The sequence below is a fragment of the Scyliorhinus torazame genome, chromosome 6, assembly GCF_047496885.1.
Source record: "Scyliorhinus torazame isolate Kashiwa2021f chromosome 6, sScyTor2.1, whole genome shotgun sequence".
In the NCBI taxonomy this organism is placed as follows: Eukaryota; Metazoa; Chordata; class Chondrichthyes; order Carcharhiniformes; family Scyliorhinidae; genus Scyliorhinus; species Scyliorhinus torazame.
The window spans coordinates 98,706,461-98,725,450 of NC_092712.1; the positions used below are offsets into that span (position 1 = coordinate 98,706,461).

Consider the following 18,990-nt stretch of genomic DNA (forward strand, 5'->3'; position numbering starts at 1 on the left):
AGAGAAGCTGGGAGAATGGAATAGAGGCCTTTTAGGGTGCAAGATGTGAGGAATTATGGTCAAGGTAGCAGGAGGGGTCAGTGGGCTTATAGTGCTGAAGATGCTCGAGATATGAAATACAAACGTAATGTGCTGGAAAGACACAGCAGGTCCCACAGCATCCGGGGAGAGAGAAACAGAGTTAACGTTTTGAAACTGGACTTTTAGTGAATGTTGGTTGATAGCCTATCCCCAACAATGGAGACAAAGAAGTCAAGGAAGGGAAGGGAAGATTCAGCGCTGGGCCATTGGAGAAGGGCGGCAATTGGAACCAAGCTGGTGAAAATTTCCAGTTCAGAGTGAGAGCAGAAAATGGTGCTGGTAGAATCATTAATGTACCAGAAAAAGAGGTAGAGAAGGGGACTGTGGCAGCACTGGAAAAAGTCCTGTTTCACATATCCCACCAAAAGGATTGCATAGCTAGGATCCATGTGGTTACCCAAAGTGGAGTTAAAGGAGAAGTTGTTGAATGTGGAAACAAAGTTTTGCTTATAGATAGTGCAGTTTGTCTGTAATTTCCACCAGTCCTACATAACATACTAAATCCTTTACTCCTCTGATGCAGGAGTGAAACACTTTGGGAGAATGTGATATGTCGAAATTATTACTCCCCCTCCAGATCAAGCTGTAGTTGATATTACTGATTTGGATGTTTAATGGACAGATGATCGATTAAGTTTACTGGGGCAGAATTGAGTGTGGAGAGGATAAGGTTGCGGTTGAAGTAATGCACTGAGATTCTGGAAGGAAGAGGAGAATTGTGGCCCTGATTGGGAGATTTGCTATTACAAAGCAAGAGGTGTAAATATATTTCCTTTTTCTAAGTAACCTTTCTTCAAGGTAGCTATATCTTTGCCTATCTGCCTCCACCATGCATCCGCCCACAAAATGCACCACTGACTCCATTGGAAAGGTGGCCAGCTCCTCTGTTTTTTTGGAACCACATGTATTGGATTCTCCTGAATGTTCTCTTTCTAATTGAGGGGTGGTGCTGAATGCCTGCATTTGGGAATTCTGCAACGTTTTGTGTCTGAATGCATGCAATGCTAGCCATATCACTTTATTGCTCTTCTTCCTGCTGTCTCGGTGAGAATTCACAAAATTCTTTCTTACCACTGATGGGCTTGCTATTCCACAGCAGAGAGTATTCAGGGTAAAGCATGCCGTGTCAATTTGAGAGACGTGCGTTAGTGAGATGGGGGAGAAAAAGGTTCCCTTCCTTTAATCTGACAGCTTTCCTGGTTATTTTCGCCTAGTGCTATTAATTAAATTCAATTTCATAACTTGCCTTCCAAGGATTTGAACTCTCAACTTCTGGTGGTCCAGAACCCAAATTGTGAGATAGCTGTGTGAGACATGCAGCCATAAACCACCGCAGTGCCGCCTCTCCATCTGAATAAGCAGGGCACTGTGGGGTTTATCCATTGGGAAAATACCAATTTCAGAAGAATTTTCTACAAGGGATTATATGAAGATTGTGCATTTAAACAATATTACCAGTCACTGTTTTCTTTTCATCTGATATCATCCAACTATAAATATTATTGCAAAGTTTTGTTTTAGCTGATTGATCAATTCTTTTGAACCCTAATATTGTTTAAAGCTACATGTAAGCACATATTCTTTAATGTTTAGTTAGTACATATTTCTAAAATATCACAATAGAACTCAGAAGTATGAAAAAAGAAAATACAGCACATATGTTGCCGAGCACATTCTTACCTCACCCAAAGCAGCAGGAGCAAATGTATTATGAAGGCCAAGAGAACCTTTCTTTATTTAATGAAACCCATCTAAGGTTTGTTATTCAATCTTCTCAATCAGCTACTGCTACAGGTTTCCCCATTCAGTGTTTTGCCACACAAAAGGTAATTAGGACAATGATGAAGATCAGCCAAGTGCACCTACAGATTTACTTTAAAAGGAAATGTGAATTCTTGCCATAAATATTCTTTCAATAAAGCTCTTATTTGCATTTGAGCTCAGTCAAACCCTCGGACAATTCAGGAAGATTCAAGAAGCTTTGGAATTAAGGGTTTTATTTTTCTAAACCGAGCATGAAACTTATTATCTAAATGCCCAAGGCCTCAACAGATAACAAGGTGGATGTTAGTGGAAAACACATTGCAGGGTTTGATGTTTTTACAAACAAATCTGATGAAAAACATGACCTACATACGAGTATAATGGAGCAGCCCACTGCACTAAATGCATGTTTCTATTTTTGAATCAATGGGCAGGATTTTCATCTTCCAGGTGGGTAGTGGGAGACATGACATTTCTTAGCTCAATCCATCCATCTCAAGAGAAAACGCCAGCAAAGTCGATATTTCTGTTCGGGTGTGCGGTGGGGGTGGGGGAGGGTGGGGGGGGGAGAACTGGTGCCTGGATTTGGAATTGCCACACTCAGAAAGCATTCGGAGGCAGCCACAGGGCTGCCAAGTGCTGAGGCGGGCTGTATAAATGGCAGCAAAGCAAAGAACAACCCTGTAGACAACATTGCTTAACCTTCCACACACTCCCCATGGCCCCCTGTAAGGGCCAGAATTGCTGATCCAAGGCACCTCATGCCCTCGCAGCCCACACCCACTCCACATAGTCCCAAATACTCCCATGCTGAGCTATGCTCACCACCCACCCTCCATGGCCCCTTGTAACTTTCTTGTCAAACTAAGGCTCTCCACCAACCCTTCTGAGGCCCCGTCACAACCTCCCTTTAAATTGTCATGCATATGAACACATGGGTTTGGAGCAGACCCTTCAAGACTCCTCCACCAGTCAATAAAATCATGGCTGATATAATTGTGGCCTCAACACCACTATTTTGCCTACCCCTATGTCTTTTGATTCGCTTTTCGTCAAGAATTTATCTACCTCTGCTTTACAAATATTGAATAAGCTTCCACTGTTTGGGGAAGAGAGTTCCATAGAGTCACAACAATCTGAGAGAAAACAATTCTCTTCACTTCCATCCTAAATGTGAGACACCTTGGGCAGGATTCTCTGATCCTGAGGCTAAGTGTTGACGCCGTTGGAAGCACCGTCGCGTTTCTTGACGGATCAGCAAATCTGGCCCCTACAGGGGGCCAGCAGGGCGCTGAAGCGGTTCACGCTGCTCCAGTTGCTGAAAAGGCCATGGAATGGTCGTCAGGGAATGCGTGCATGCGCAGTGGGTCCACCGCGAACCCGCGCATGCGCAGTCCCACCGGCACGAACCCGCGCATGCGCAGTCCCACCGGCGCGATTTCTGCGCATGCGCGGTGTCTCCCTTGTCCGCGCCGGCCCCGATCCAGCATGGCGAAGGAGTACAGGCGCCGGCGCGTAAGAAAGGAGGCCGGGAGACAGAGAGGCCGGCCCGCCGATCGGTGGGTCCCGATCACGGGCCAGGCCACATCGGAGGCCCCCCCCCGGGGTCGGACCTCGCACTCCCCCCCCCCTCTCCCACCCCCCTCCCCCCCCCCCCCCCCCCCCACAGGCCGCCACCCGACCCTTCAACGCCGAGGTCCCACTGGCTCAGAGCAGGTTAGAACGGCGGCGTTAGAATGGACTCGGGGTTTTTTTTTACGGCCGCTCGGCTCATCCGGGCTGGAGAATCGCAGGGGGGGGGGGGGAGGGGAGGGGGAGGCCTGGAGCCGTGCCAACCACGCCGGCCCCAATTCTCCGCAGAGTGTCCTGGCATCGGGGCGGCGTGGCGCGATTTGCGCGGCCCCCCGCCGATTCTCCAACCTGGCGTGGGGTCGGAGAATCCTGCCCCTTATTTTTAAACTTTGTCTCCAGGTTTTAATCTCTTCCATAAGGGGAAACAGCCTTTTGCTATCCACTCTGTTAAGTCACCCTCAGGATCTTATATGTTTCAATAAGATTCTAAACTCCAATGGATGCAGGACCAGCCCGTCCAACCTTTCATCATAAAATAACACCTTCCTCCCAGAAATCAGTTGAGCGAACCTTCTCTGAACTATTCCTAATACAATGATGCCCTTTCTTAATTTTTTAATTTTAATAATCTTTATTGTCACAAGTAGACTTACATTAACACTGCAATGAAGTTACTGCGAAAATCCCCCAGTCGCCACACTCCGGCGCCTGTTCGGGTACATGGAGGGAGAATTCAGAATGTCCAAATTACCTAACAGTACGTCTTTCGGGACTTGTGGGAGGAAACCGGAGCACCCGGAGGAAACCCACGCACACACGGGGAGAACGTGCAGACTCCGCACAGACAGTGACCCAAGCCAGGAATCAAACCTGAGACCCTGGTGCTGTGAAGCAAGAATGCTAACCACTGTGCTACCGTGCCACCCCACTTGCACACAGTACTCCATGTGTGGTCTCATGAATGCTCTGTACAACTGTAACAAAACACCCCTTTTATATTCCATTCCCCTTGCAATAAACAACAAGATTTCATTCGCTACCCTAATCACTTGCTGTACCTGAATACTAATGTTTTGTAATTCATGTACCAAGACACCCAAAACACTTTGCACTTCAGAATTTGCAATCTCTCTCAATTTAGATAGTAAGCTGCTCTTATTCTTCCTGCCATAGTGAACAAATTCACATATTCCCATATTATATTCCATCTGTCCACTCACTTAAACTATCCCTGTCCCTTTTCCGACCCCTTCACAACTTACTTTCCTGCCCATCTTAGTGTTGACAGCAAATTTCATACATTGAATTTCTTGCTGAAAAAAGAGATATGAAAATCCAGCCCAATAAAACAAAGTGACCCATGTCTATTTTTCCATCTTCCTTTCTACGGTGATAGGTCCAGGTAGATGGCTAAAAATGGTGCATTTGTGCTTTGTGTCTCTGCCCTGTCATTTATTTTTGGTCAATTAAATGACACCTCCATTTTAGTTGATAACTGTTTAAGCAAATCACTCACATTAACTGGTGGTATTGAGCATTAGCTGGTCATGGGCAGGCACATCAATGTGAAATGAATAACTTCATCAAAGTATAATTCTACTAGAGAAAGCCATCTGTCAATGTTTAATGGAGCAAGACAGGACTAATTTCTATCTGCACATTAATCCTTCTAATTACCATTTTCTATACCAACTACAACCAATGTTCTTCCCTCAAATTACAGAGAAAAATCTTAAAGCTGCAGTTTGTCACAATTTGTTTGCTGCAATTTACAATTTACAAGGAATGAATTGAAAAACTAACCCATGGAAAAGTGGACACAGTATTATCTGATGAAAAATTCTACGTTTTTATCATTCAGATCCAGTTGAAAAATGTATATTGTTGGATTTGCATCACTAATTTCTGCTCACCACCTTCACAGAAGTAAGGACTGAGAGCCATCAGTTGCGTGCATCAGATCTCCAAAGCAACACTAAATAACTTCCCAATAAATAATGCGAAGGTAAAATAAATAATTTTCAAAAGGTAGGTGTCATGATATCCACATTAACATATCATGGTGCAATCACACACACACACTGATGGACAGGTAGATGGACCAATCAACACACACACAACATCACAGCCAATCACCAGTGAGAGTACACGCACTATAAAACAGGGAACACCACAGTTCCCGTTCATTCTACCAGGCGATAGCGCAGAGCACAGAGCTCACAGCGTGCCACTCAGACATACACCATGTGCTGAGTGCCTCACTAAGATAGTGCTAGGGCTGGGTCCACAGGTTAGCTGGTGAAGTACGAACCACAGCCAGAAGTTAATAGTTATTATTGTACAGAATAATAAAACAGAGTTGTACCATCTACAGCCGTGTTGGTTCGTTTGTGTGTCGGAACACCCAACACGACAGTAGGAATCATGATGTCCAATGTTTTTACATTTTAAGAATCTGTAATTGTGGGTCAACAATAAAGCAATGCAATTTTGACCAGATATATTTGTCGAATGATTGAAGTACACCACCACTTATTTTCTATTTTGCAAACAATTTATTGTAGTGCTATTGGTTTGACTATACTTTAATTCCTCTATTGCCTCTCCTGTCTTGTGTCATCAACTTCAAGGGCAGACTTCACAAAAGGTCTATTCTGAACAATTGCAATTGGGTCATCTTCTTACTTTAAGCAATAAGCTGCTTGTTAATGATTTTGGGAAAACTCTTCATCTGCATGTATCGAAATTCCACAACTGTCTTTGTATTGTCCAACTGCTTGTTCACATCAAGTCAAGGATAAACAAGACCATCTGCTGCTATGTCTGAGTTAACTCCAGCCTCCCGCCTCTCTTCACTCTCTCAATACCATTGCAACCCTCATGTCTGCTTTTTTCACCTGCTGGTTAAAAGAATCATCCAGACTCAAAATATTAGCTCCCGTCTCTCTCTGTAGATGCTGTCAGACCTGCTGCGATTGTCCAGTATTTTCTGCTTTTGTTTCAGATTCCAGCATCCACAGTAGTTTGCTTTTAAGCTTCACTAATGCCATCCTTGGAAGCATCCCAACCTCACACTACATAAACACCAACTCACCTGCCAACCAATACTCTTTGACTCATTTTTTTAGTCAAGAATCAATCTACCTCTGCCTTAAAAATATTCAATGACCCTGGCTCCACTGCTCTCTGGCGAAGAATGTTCCACAGACTCACGACACTTTGAGAGAAAAAAAATTCTCCTAATTTCTGTCTTAAATGGGAGACACCCTTATTTTTAAACTGTGTCCCCTAGTTCTAGTCTCTCTCACAAGGGGAAACATCCTTTCGACATCTACTCTATCAAGTCCCCTCAGGATCTTACATGTTTCAATAAGGTTACCGCTTATTCTTCTGAACTCCAATTGATAAAGGTCCAATCTGTTCAACCTGTTCTCATAAGATAACTTGCCCATCCCAGGAATCAGTCAAGTGAACCTTCTCTGAACTGCTTCAAATTCAATTATGCTCCTTCTTAAATAAGGAGATCAAAACCGTACACAGTACACCAGATGTGGCCTCAGTGACATCATGTACAAAAATAGCGAAACATCCCTGCTTTTATATATTAAAATAAGCAAGATACTGCGGTTGCTGAAACCTGAATCAAAAACAGGAAATGCTGGTAAAGCTCAGGAGGTCTGGCAGCACCACTCTGCTCCGCTCGTCGGAGCTCTTCAGTGCAGGAAATTACGCTAAGTGCGTCCTCGACGGTTAGATAGTGCAGTTAGATAGCAGGGTTGCTCCCGGCGCTGAATGACCTGCTAATCCCGCTCAGAACGGACTCTGATTATTTTTGGTTAGATTGTCTCCAACGTTTTGAGTCCACATGTCTCTTCTTCAGAGCCTTCTTCGAGTCATACAGACTCAAAACACTAACTCTATCTTCTCTCCTCGCAGATCCAGCCAGACCAGCTGTATTTTTTTCTATCAATATGGTACTATCCTTAACATCCCGAGTTCGCTATGGATGCTGCATACTTCCCTTAAGAGTTTTCTGTTCTCACTTTTCAGACATTTTTGCTGAATGTTATGAAGTATTGTTAAGGGAAATTTACATCAGAGGTTATTCATTTAATCTCTTTATTTTATTATGTTTAATTATTAGCTTATGCCTGCAATAATGTGGACTGCTAAGTCATTCGACACTAGCTTATGCCTGCAATAGTGGGCTGACAACCACGGCAATCTAATTCTGCAATGACCTGATAAGAAGGGTTAGTGGCGAGTCATTCTCTAGCTGACTTACTAACACATCTGCAATGTTCCGATTAATTGCTGAGTCATTCGTAGCTGACAAACTGACCATTAACTATTGAGACACCTGTTATCCTTGTAATTGTGAACAAGGAGTTGCAGCATTAGATAATGAATGGTTTCAGAAGAATGTGATTGGAAGCTAATTATTGCCAGGGGGGCGGAATGTGATTGGAAGCTAATTGTTGCTAGGGGGGGTGGAATGTGATTGGAAGCTAATTGTTGCTAGGGGGGCCTAATTGGTCGTGTATGTAACCTCCCAAGCTAATTAGGAACTAACCCATGTACATGTATAAAAGAGGCTAATAGCCATTGTACCATTGAGAAGGTGACTATGAGCACTGCGGAGTGCCTGGCTTGCTCCCAAAAGCTTTTGCCAATAAATAGACTTGACTCAACTCTAAGTTATTTTCCACTTCAGTATCTTCTTAAATATCTGCCACTGCATCGTTACTGACCTATGCTTTAGCTGATTTCCTAGTTCACTTTAGCCAGCTCTGTCTTCATTCCCCCATAATTGCCCTTTTGTTAAATTTCAAATATTAGTCTTAGACCCACTCTTCTCTCCCTTAAACTGTGTCTGAAATTCAATCACATTATAATCACTCCTACCTTGGGGTGCCTTTACTAATAGTTCATTAATTAATCTTGTTTTGCGGTACATTCCCAGATCTAGAATAGCCTGCTCTCTGGTTGGCTCTGGAATGTGTTGAAAGAAACTGTCCCTACAGCACTCAATGAACTCCCCTTCCTGGCTACTTTTGCTAATTTGATTCTCCCAATCTATACGTAGATTAAAAACACCCATGATTAACGCCATCTGTGGGATTCTTCGTCGGTGGGATCCTCTGCTTCACCGGCAGTGCACCCACGCCCGTGGTCTTCCCAATGGCATGGGGCGGCCACAATGGGAAACCCGATGGGCCGGCTGCGGGATGGGAAGATCCCGCTGCCAGCGGGGGCGCGGCGCATTGGAAAATGGGGTTGGCAGGACCATGAATTCTGCCCCATATCTTTCTCACAAGCCCCATTATTTCTTCCTGTATAGCCCAATAGTGTGGGCCTCTAAACTATTCCCACAAGTGACTTCCTATCTTTATTATTTCTTATCTTTATCCAAATTTATTCTACAACAAGATCTTCAGAACTAAGGCATCTCTCTCTACTGTACTAATCCCTAATTAACAGAGCTATCCCTTTTCCTAGCTGCCTGTCCTTTCAAAATGTGTAGCATGCTTGAATATTCAGGAACCAGCCTTTTTCATCTTACAGCGCTGTCTCTGAAATGGCCATCAGATCATGCCTATTTATTTCTATTTCAATTCTCATTGCATCCATTTTTGTACAATTACTGTGTGCATTTAGATACAGTGCCTTTCGTTCTGTCCTTTTACTATTTTCACAACCTCTCACCTTATCTGCTGGCTCAGCCTTAAGTTTGTATGCTCGGTCCGTTCCTGCCATCTCTGACGATAATTTCCCTTATTGCTACCTTTTGCTCTCTTGCCTTGTTTTCCCTCTTTAATTTATCACATCTTCCCACACTTGATCCCTCAAATTCACTATTTAGTTTAAAGCCCTGTCTATCGCTGAGTGGGCCCGCTCTCTCTCTCCCCTAACTGGGGCTGCTTGCTCTATCTCTTGCCACTGGCTCAGCTCTCTCTCTTTCCTCCTGCTCATGTTATTGTTGAAAATGTTTTTAATTAATCTTCAGTTGAAGGTAATTGGTACAATGAGGTTAATGATTGGTACATTGAAACTATAACATTAAATGCTTTATTCAATTTAGTACTTTATATTTGCACTTTTGCACAGAAAAGAACTAAGACTCTCCATATTCTCAGCAGCATCACTTTACCACAGCCTGACAGGTAGATACTTTGTCACAGGTGGTAGATCTTCACACCATCTTCACTTTTATTCTTCTTCAATCTAAGCTCTCAATAAGGTATTCTTTTCATTTGCTCATAGAGAAAGAAAAATCAGAGTTAATATTTGAGGTTGATGACCTATCGTGCTGCTTTGTCTGACCTCATGTTCTCCTTCCAGTCGTTCTGCAGGCTAAGGTGGACTCCGAGCATGATGCTCATGGCCAAGAACCTCATTTCTCCTGGTGACTCCAACAAGGCAGAGTAACACTGCACTTATTCATTTTAGGTGAAGTCCCTTCAGAGAATTTCCAGACTAAGCCATGGAGCAGTACTGGTGAAGACTTGATAAGCATCCCAGAAAATCTCCAGGTGTTTCGAAAGTCTTCTTCAAACCTCCAGCGACAGGCGAACAGTAAAAAGTGCTTGACGTTCTGAGCAGCCAGGTATTTATTCCCTATCAGCTGGCTGCTGTTATTTCAAATGCAACCCCCCAAAATGCCATGCAGCCTCATTAATGGGCAGCACGGTAGCCTTGTGGATAGCACAATTGCTTCACAGCTCCAGGGTCCCAGGTTCGATTCTGGCTTGGGTCACTGTCTGTGCGGAGTCTGCACATCATGGATTGGCCATGATAAATTGCCCTTAGTGTCCAAAATTGCCCTTAGTGTTGGGTGGGGTTACTGGGTTATGGGGATAGGGTGGCGGTGTTGACCTTGGGTAGTGTGCTCTTTCCAAGAGCTGGTGCAGACTCGATGGGCCGAATGGCCTCCTTCTGCTCTGTAAAATTCTATGATAATGAGTAGTAACCGGAAATTTAAGTGAAATCAACTGTTTAACAATCCTCCATTCCAGTGCAAGCTTCAACTGCTTTACCAAAATGGCATTTTTTGGTAAAATAAAGGGCTAAACTGGTTCAAGGCACCTGCAGGAGCTCTCAAAAATCACCCTCCATATTGGGTAAAACACCAGCTCTATGATAACCGGTTTTATCTCTGAGAGAACCACTTCCATGGAACCATAGAATTCCTACAGTGCAGAAGGAGGCCATTCGGTCTATCATGTTTGCACTGAATCTCTGAAAGATTACCCTGTATAGGCCCACTCCTCCCCTATCCCCACCAAACCTACTCATCTTTAGGCACCAAGGGGCAATTTAGGATGGCCTATCCACCTAACCTGCACATCTTTGGACTGTGGGAGGAAACCGGTGCACCTGGAGGAAAACCACGCAGTCACCTAAGGTTAGAATCGAACAGGGATCCCTGGCGCTGTGAGAACATAGAACGTAGAACATACAATGCAGAAGGAGGCCATTCGGCCCATCGAGTCAGCACTGACCCACTTAAGCCCTCACTTCCACTCTATCCCTGCAACCCTCCTAACCTTTTTTGGACACTAAGGGCAATTTAGCATCGCCAATCCACCTGACCTGCATGTCTTTAGGCTGTGGGAGGAAACCAGAGCACCCGGAGGAAACCCGCGCAGACACGGGGAGAACGTGCATACTCCGCACAGACCCAGTGAGCCAACGAGGAATCGAACCTGGGACCATGGCACTGTGAAGCCACAGTGCTATCCACTTGTGCTACCGTGAGGTAGCAGTGCTAACTACTTTGTCACCATGCTGCCCACATGACCACTTCATATTACTTAAACATGCTGTTTAATATTTAATATACATCATTCATATTTGAGCATATTTCAAACAAGGAGGTAACATCCATGTGAGGCTAAAGCAGAAAATACCGGATAATCTCAGCAGGTCTGACACCATCTGCGGAGAGAGAAGGAAGCTATTGTTTCGACTCTGGGTGACTCTTTGTCATAGCTGGAGAGAACTTGAAATGGGGTCAGATTTATACTACAGTGGGGAGTGTGGAGCGGTGGGGCTGGATCGGAGACATCCACAGTCATTTGCTTTTATCCATGTGAGGCTAATTGGAACTGACATGACCATGCTTCTTCCCCTATGTGAGAACAAATGGATTCACTGTATTGCTGGCCTGTCAAACCATTCCTAACAAGGGGTTTAATTTTAATGCTATCTGCCCAACCGGGACCCAGTGAAACAGCACTTGGTAGGACTCCCAGGTGACCAGAGCTCTCCTTGGGGGCCTAAAAAAAGAGTGTTGTTAGAAAGTGGGGTCATTCCCAATGCTATAAGTGTCGGGAACAACCCCCCCGATCCCCCCATAACGGACGTTTAGTTAAATTGCGCCCCATATCGTAGATGGTAAAGACATGCGCCTGAAGTCATTTGGATTTTTATATAAGTCAGCAGATTTACTCCAATTGTTCCATCAGGCCTTGAGGGCAATTCTAACTCTGAGAATTATTGGGAAGCCAAGTGGTGCTTTAATTTCAGCGCCAGCTGACTGTGTTTTCCACGCATGCTGGTACCCACAATTTGTCTTTTATTTAAATGATGCCAAACTCTGTTCAGGCTGACACAGAGTTGAAGAAACATTTCAACGCATTTGCATAAATCAAGCAACAAGATATTGGACAGAATTTTTCGTGTGGTGGAGTGTCCCATCCTGCCAGCCGAATGTCCCGCCGTGCCGATCACAACTGTCCCATAGCAATTTAGCAGTCGGAGGAGGAGTGGAAGTCTATCTCAGAGACTACCAGTCAAGCCTAGCACCGTCTGTGGCAACAGTAGCCAGGACTTGGACGACAAGCAGTCCCCAGAGTTTAAGTTTCAGAGTTCTGGGCCAGGTAGTGCAAGGGGAGGTGAGGCCAAGGGAGGGTGGTAAGGGGGGTGGTGGGTTTCTTGATGGAGAGCCAGGAGAAGGGAGGGAACACTGGGAAGCTGGACCATGGGGACGGGTGAGTGCCTGATGTGGAAAGGGGACCCTTGAGCGAGGTGCCTCCTCCTGCCTAAGGCCAGAGTAAGGTGGCCTGCCGGGCATTCCCCCTGCCCCTGAATTCATCCTGCCAGCCACAAAACTGAGGCTGGAGGGGAGTGGACCTTAAATGGCCTTTAATTGGCCACTTAAGAGCCTCAATTGGGCAACAGTAGCTGGGTCACCCTGGATCTCACCTTCCCCACATAAAATTGCAGGCAGATCAGGGTAGCTGGGAAGGCAATGGGAGTGGGACTGCGCCACCGTGCTGCCCTGATTATTACTATTCATGACAACAATAACAAAAAGTGCAGAATAAGAAAAATCATTTTGTCAATCAAATTACCTCACAGCACAAACCATCTCAATCTGTCATATGGCGAACTCTACCTCATGCATTTAATGTCCAACACAAATGCTCCTTGAATGCCTAAAGTTATCAAACACAGGTAGAATATTCATCCAATCTGCCATGGTTATTGTGTGGCTAGCCTGCTGTGCTGGACAATAATATTCGCTCTCATAATAATAGGACAGGAACTTGTATGTCCCATTTTATTTGCTGATCTTGGTCTATGCATACCCTGATAAGCTTCAATCACATTCCCTATTAGCTATTCTGTTCCTTTTTGGAGATTGTAATCATTTCAGTTTCATTTGTTTTTGCTGCAAATCCATTCATCACATCCACAGTTGCAGACTCCATTGTGCGGGCAGTGGCCTCATTTAAAATAGATTAATATTTTTATGGCTATATTCACTTCAGGGAACCAAGAAAATCTACTATGCTCAGTTTGAAAATATTACATGGGGCCTTGAAATAAGATTCAGGGATTCTTTATAATTCAGCTTATGTGGGCCAAGGAAAGGGAAATTGTCTCAAATGTACAGACAGCTAAGCAAATAAAAATCAATGCTTAACATTTAAAATTGTAAGTTTCTAAGCCTGAATAGAAAATATGTTTCATTATCGGCATAGCAATTTATAATTCATTCTTTATCACGGTTTTTCAGATTTGTTTTCTAAGTTCAATTTCACCTCAAATCCTTAACCATCTGAGTTGCACCACTCCCAACGTATGTTTTTGCAGGTTTAGAGAAGCTACCAGAATGTAATTTTTAAAAAAATAACCTGAGAACTCCATCATATATTTTCTTTCTGAAGTAAGCTGTTCCCAATTCTCCGAGGGCCAGTGCAATTTCACTTCCCCAAATTGCATCGCTTCCAAAGTCCCTGTCCGCAATCAACACTTACCTTCAAATTCTGACCGCTGCGGAATTTCAGAGACACCACAGTAACAGTGATATTGCATTAATCAGTTTGTTCACTGCTTTTATTCATCTGTTTTAAGTTTCACCACAATTTATGACTTGTAACGGTTTTACTGATTAAAAGAAAAACTGTACAGCCAACATCAGTGTAATATCTCCTCAGGCCAGAAAATGCTCAGCTTACAACAATTATGCATTAACAAGATTCATATAATAATAATTATTGTTATCTGACACACTGCAGCCAAAGGACTGCATGAACAATAGATTTCACATTCGATGAAATCAGGCTTTTCAGTGCCCTGATAAAATAGCATCAACTATTTCGTTTTATTGCAATTCATTCGATAATAAAGAATGCACAGTATTAAAAGTAGATTTATTTTCTTATCAAACATTGACAATAATTTATCTTTGTGTCCGTTTTTTTTGCTACAGTTACATTTATCAAATATACATTGTCCTTGCGAATAACGGAATCATTAAAGTTGAGGTTGGTTGGCATGGACAACAGGTACCAGCAGTTACAATCAAGCAGGATGTGATGCCCAAATTAACACAGGGAAAGCTCAAAAATACATAAAACACTCGAAGAGATACTGGACAGATCAGCTTCTGATGACTGGCTCAGATTGATTTAACACCACATGTTGAAATCCATAGAGTAGAAAATTGTGATATTTCAAGAGATCAGGAAATCAATTGGAAAACCAAAGAATGCAGACTCATCTAGTAGAGGTATAATTAGAGTTGGCCTTTTAGAAAGGTTGAAAATTTATCGGAATATCTCCAGATACAGGAGAGAAAAATAAGCCAGCTCTGGTCAGTTCATTCATGTTTACCTCTTGACCATATCTATTAGGCAGTTACAGAATCGTTTGCGATGATGCCCTTTATTCTTTCCAGCCCCCCACCCCTTACCCCTGTGGACAAGTACATTGTCAACTTTCAAGGTGTTCAAAGTGAATTATTTAAGCAAGGTGCCAGGAGGGTGCCAGTACTTGTGGAGTTCTACCACTCTTAGGATGGGATTTTGCAGTCCAGCAGAAATCCCGCCCGAAGTTAACACACCTTTAGCTGGTCCGTCAAATTTTCATCCTGCCCGCTACCATCCCCACAGCAGGCGGCACCAGAAGATCCTGCCCACAGAGTCTTTAGGTGGAATTTTCTGTTTTCTCTTCTAAGTGTTGGACCAGTTGAGGAAAGTTTGTGGCAGGCCCACTGCACAGCCAGCTATTCTCGCCATATTGTGAAGCACTTAGAAGAAAAAGAAAATCCTGAGGGACACGGAGAGGCCCCATACACACATGCGGACCCCCCATACACACATGGGACCATGCCCCAAGCACATGGGGAATCCCACGGGAACCACCCCCCACCACCCGCAATAGAACTTCCCAGAGAAACCCACTATGAGCACCGTCCCTTGACCTTCCTTCTGGCACTGCCTGGCATTGTCCCTCTCCCCCTTTAGGGATGTGCGCCCCCAATGTGGTCTCTTCGCCTGGTTCACGCTGCTCCAGACCTGATGTATTCGCTCACCAACAAAACCCAATGGGCGGATAGGAAACAGCAGGAGAACCCGCTAATCAGATGGAAATGTATTTCAATGATGTTCCCGATCTGCCTGGGTGGGTACCATATTGTGTCGATTTAGGGGGGGGGGAGGGACAGGGATGAATGCGTCACGAGATCTTGTAGTGGGATTTTGCACCCACATTGTCATTTGCATCGGCGGTGAACACGGTGCAAAGTCCCATCCTTCAGACATAGTGGAGGAAGTAATTGCCCAGACAATTGATAGCAACAAAATGGATAGAATAAACACGCATTTAAGGTTATCGTTTATCAAATTTTTGTTCACCAAAATATTGCAACCAGATTCAGAAAGTCTCTGGCATAATTTCTTAAAAATTGAATAAAGAACATCCTGAAGGCAAAAATTAACATTCAATTGTTCAAAATGTGAATTTGCATGTGTTTTGTTTTGGAATACACCTATTCAGGTTGATTGTTTGTGTGTGAGGTGGAGTAGGATTTCACATGGAGATAAGAGAGCAGGGCCGGAATTCTCTGGCCGTTGGGATTCTCTTTTCCCGCCGCCCGTGTGTTTCCTAGTGGTGCGGGGTGGCTTCAATGGAAAATCCCATTGACAAGCAGCATGAGTAGGGAAACCCGCCACCAGCGAACAGCGCGCCACCAAGAAACACGCGGCTGGGGGTCTGGAGAATCCAGCCACAGATGGTAGATGCATTAGAACACTGCTTTCCACATCTGACATCTGAATTAAATCTAGGAAAGAATCAAATAGCTTCAAAGGCTGTTAAAAATTCTCGAGTAGAAATATCCTTGTTCCACAGCTCTACTGTAGCCTTGGTGGTGGTTTGGCCATTATTAACACACCTAAACTGGTACACCAGTCACACTAACACAGTTGTCCCAAGTCAATCGCAAGGACAGAAACCTCTGATGCGCCAGGGATGGGACTGGGGATTGGGGGGGGGGGGGGGGTGGGGGGTGTAGCAAATAAGAGAAACATTGAGGAAATTCACCTCCAAAGTGAATTCTCAGTATCAATGTCAATATTGTGCAAATAAGGGGCATCCGCTCAATTTACAATAAAGCGGTATTTATCGAACCGCTGTTGCTTGCATTATTAACGTTTCATCTGAAGAATAGAGTTAAATAAAAAGCGACTTACCGCCAGTAGCCACAGTCATCTCTCTAAGGAAATGGCCATAAAATGGGAAGTCGAAGGACAAATTTACCCTCTGCATGAAGTAATCAAATGTGTTTGAGAATAAAATAAACAGAATTTATCATTTTTAAAAGACAAACAAATCATTAAGCCTCATTTATATCATTTTACAATCATGAGTAATGATCGGAACCAGAACTGGTCCCACTGTGAAACTATATTTAGAATTGTAGCATTTTGCAGTAGATAAAACACCTTTTATTGAAGGGGCTGAAAAACTAGCTGGAAAATATTTCATTCTAAACAGTGTAATCCCTCTCTCTGCTCCACCACATGCTATCATGGTATGGTATGCATTTTGGAATTATTTTCCCAATCCTTCCATGGGTGGGATTTTCCAGCCCTTCTCAACAGCAGGATCTTCCAGCCCTTCTCGACAGCAGGATCTTCCAGTCCCTCCGAAGGTGTCGACGGCGAGAAAAGCCACCGTATATTCAGATTCCTTAACAATTTGTTTTCACCACATGATTCACGCCGCACTCGTGGATTGTGCGCCGCATTCCACAGCAGTGGGATGGGCAAACTGCACAATCCACGACTGCGGCGTGAATCATATGGAGAAAAAAAAATTATTAAAGAACCTGAATATACCGACACCAGCGTGATTCTCCCTGGTTTTCTAGCCAGGACCAAAACTTTGTAAAAATATCGGAAAATTTAGACCCATATTTCTATCTCTCTCCCCAATTTTAAAATCCTTGGAATCTCTGTCGGCGGGATCCTCTGCTTCGCAGGCAGCGCACTCACGCTCGCGGATTTCCCAATGGTGTGGTGATGCCCACAATGGGAAACCCCATTGACCGGCTGCCGGAACGCTGCTGGCGGGGGCATGCCACACCAGAAAACAGGCGCAGCGGGACTGAGAATCCATCCCCTCATCTTTCACTTTAAGTCACTTGCTCTAACCTTGATTCCATTATCCTCTCTTTTTGTGAAGTGCCTTGGTATATTTTTTATGGTAAAGGCACATAAGTGCAAAATGTACAGGAGTATAAAATAAGATAAATTAATTTGGGTATAGTCCACCTGCAAAGAAATGTACCATTTTTTTGTACTGACCTCCAACACAATGCGATCATGCAGTCAAAATAGATCAGCTAAATTTATTGAGTTAATTTGAAAACATGCCTTATTTAATTCTAATAGTTAATTCCACTTACTGCAGCTTGCCGGTGGGTGTTTGACAGGATCCCGTGTATCTTCACTTTATCTTTCTCCATTTGATCCATGTTTACCCATAGTTCCCTGGTTACTGGGTCTGCTGGCCCATACATCCTTGATGTATAGTAGTTATGGTCTGTGTTTTCCTACAAATAATTGAATAAAATATAACTTGAAAAATCCAATCTTACCTAATTTCCAGATGTGAAATGACGCTTCGGGTTTTAACACTGGATTCTTGGGCAAGGAGGAGGAAAGATGTGTTCATGGAACGCTGCTTCAAGCGATGTGGGCTGCACAGGTTGGCTCGTATAACATTGATCGGATGTCAGTGAGGAAAGCTGCTCGGGTATAGGCCCATGGCAGTGTCTGTCCCCGGGGAAGTGAAATAGTCTGCAGAGTGATCCTCATCACTTGCTCAGGATGTCACAAAACATTTAACAATCAGAAAATTAGTTCTCAGTGCAGTTACTTATGATGAAGGCAAATGCAGCTGCCAACGAGATATACAGCAAAAACAAGATGAAAGATCAGTTAATTTAGCTTGGTGATGTTGGACAATTCGCTTTGCCATTCTTCTTTAGTCAATGGGTCCTTTGATATTCACAGAAATAGGCAAATGGGACCTTTGTTTAACACTGTTCAACAAACAACACCTACAACAATGCAGCACACCCTCAACATTGAATCTAATGCTAAATTACATTTCCTCTAGTGAGACTTGAACACATAATCTGCTGATTTAAAGACAAGAATGCTCAAGTGAGTCAGGTTCACAGTTAACGTATGATGTTAAACCTAGGACACAATGAATGTGACTTTCTTTTCTCACAGGAGCCTGATTGGAAAGATTCAAACATAGCATTGTGGGGAAGGTAAACAATAACTTTGATAAGGAAAGTTTGGAGGTGGAGTGGGAGTTTGCAAGGATAGATTGGGATGAGCATGTTTTTTGAGAAGGTGATGATTAGAGGTTTTGAAACTTAAATCTCTATAAAGTGTACATTTTCATAAGCAACTGTATAAATGCCCCTTTGACACCGATTTGTAGTTGCACTAAAGTTGATAACATTCTGCCCATGTACCTCCTCTTCTTCAGTGATCACTCGCTAACAAGTATGATTGTCCACTTAAGAAACTCTGTGTCACTGGTCAAGGGTTCTGCGGGTCCTTGCGTGACTGATGAGCTCGATCTTAAGAGCCGCATCTCTGACCGCACACTTGGCAGGTGCTACTAGGAGTTGGGATTGATCCTTGACCTCAAGATCACTGGCATTCCTTTCTCAGGCTCCTTTTCCGGACCGCCTCTTGCTGACGAGTGTCCTTTAAAAATTCAATCAGGAGGTTCATCCAAGTAGATGCTTTTTGAGCA

The 18,990-nt window shown here is 43.7% G+C and overlaps 1 protein-coding gene across 3 annotated transcripts in view; it reads right to left on the reverse strand.

Moving 5' to 3' along the window:
- LOC140424910 (plexin domain-containing protein 2-like) overlaps positions 1–18,990 on the reverse strand; it is a 557,096-nt gene that overhangs the window by 220,817 nt on the left and 317,289 nt on the right. For all 3 annotated transcript variants that reach the window (XM_072508546.1, XM_072508544.1, XM_072508545.1), the window contains exons 4-5: positions 17,618–17,764; positions 16,401–16,470 (exon numbers count right to left, since the gene is read on the reverse strand). In XM_072508546.1, the coding sequence (XP_072364647.1) occupies positions 16,401–16,470; positions 17,618–17,764 (217 nt within the window). The remainder of the gene's footprint in view (positions 1–16,400; positions 16,471–17,617; positions 17,765–18,990) is intronic.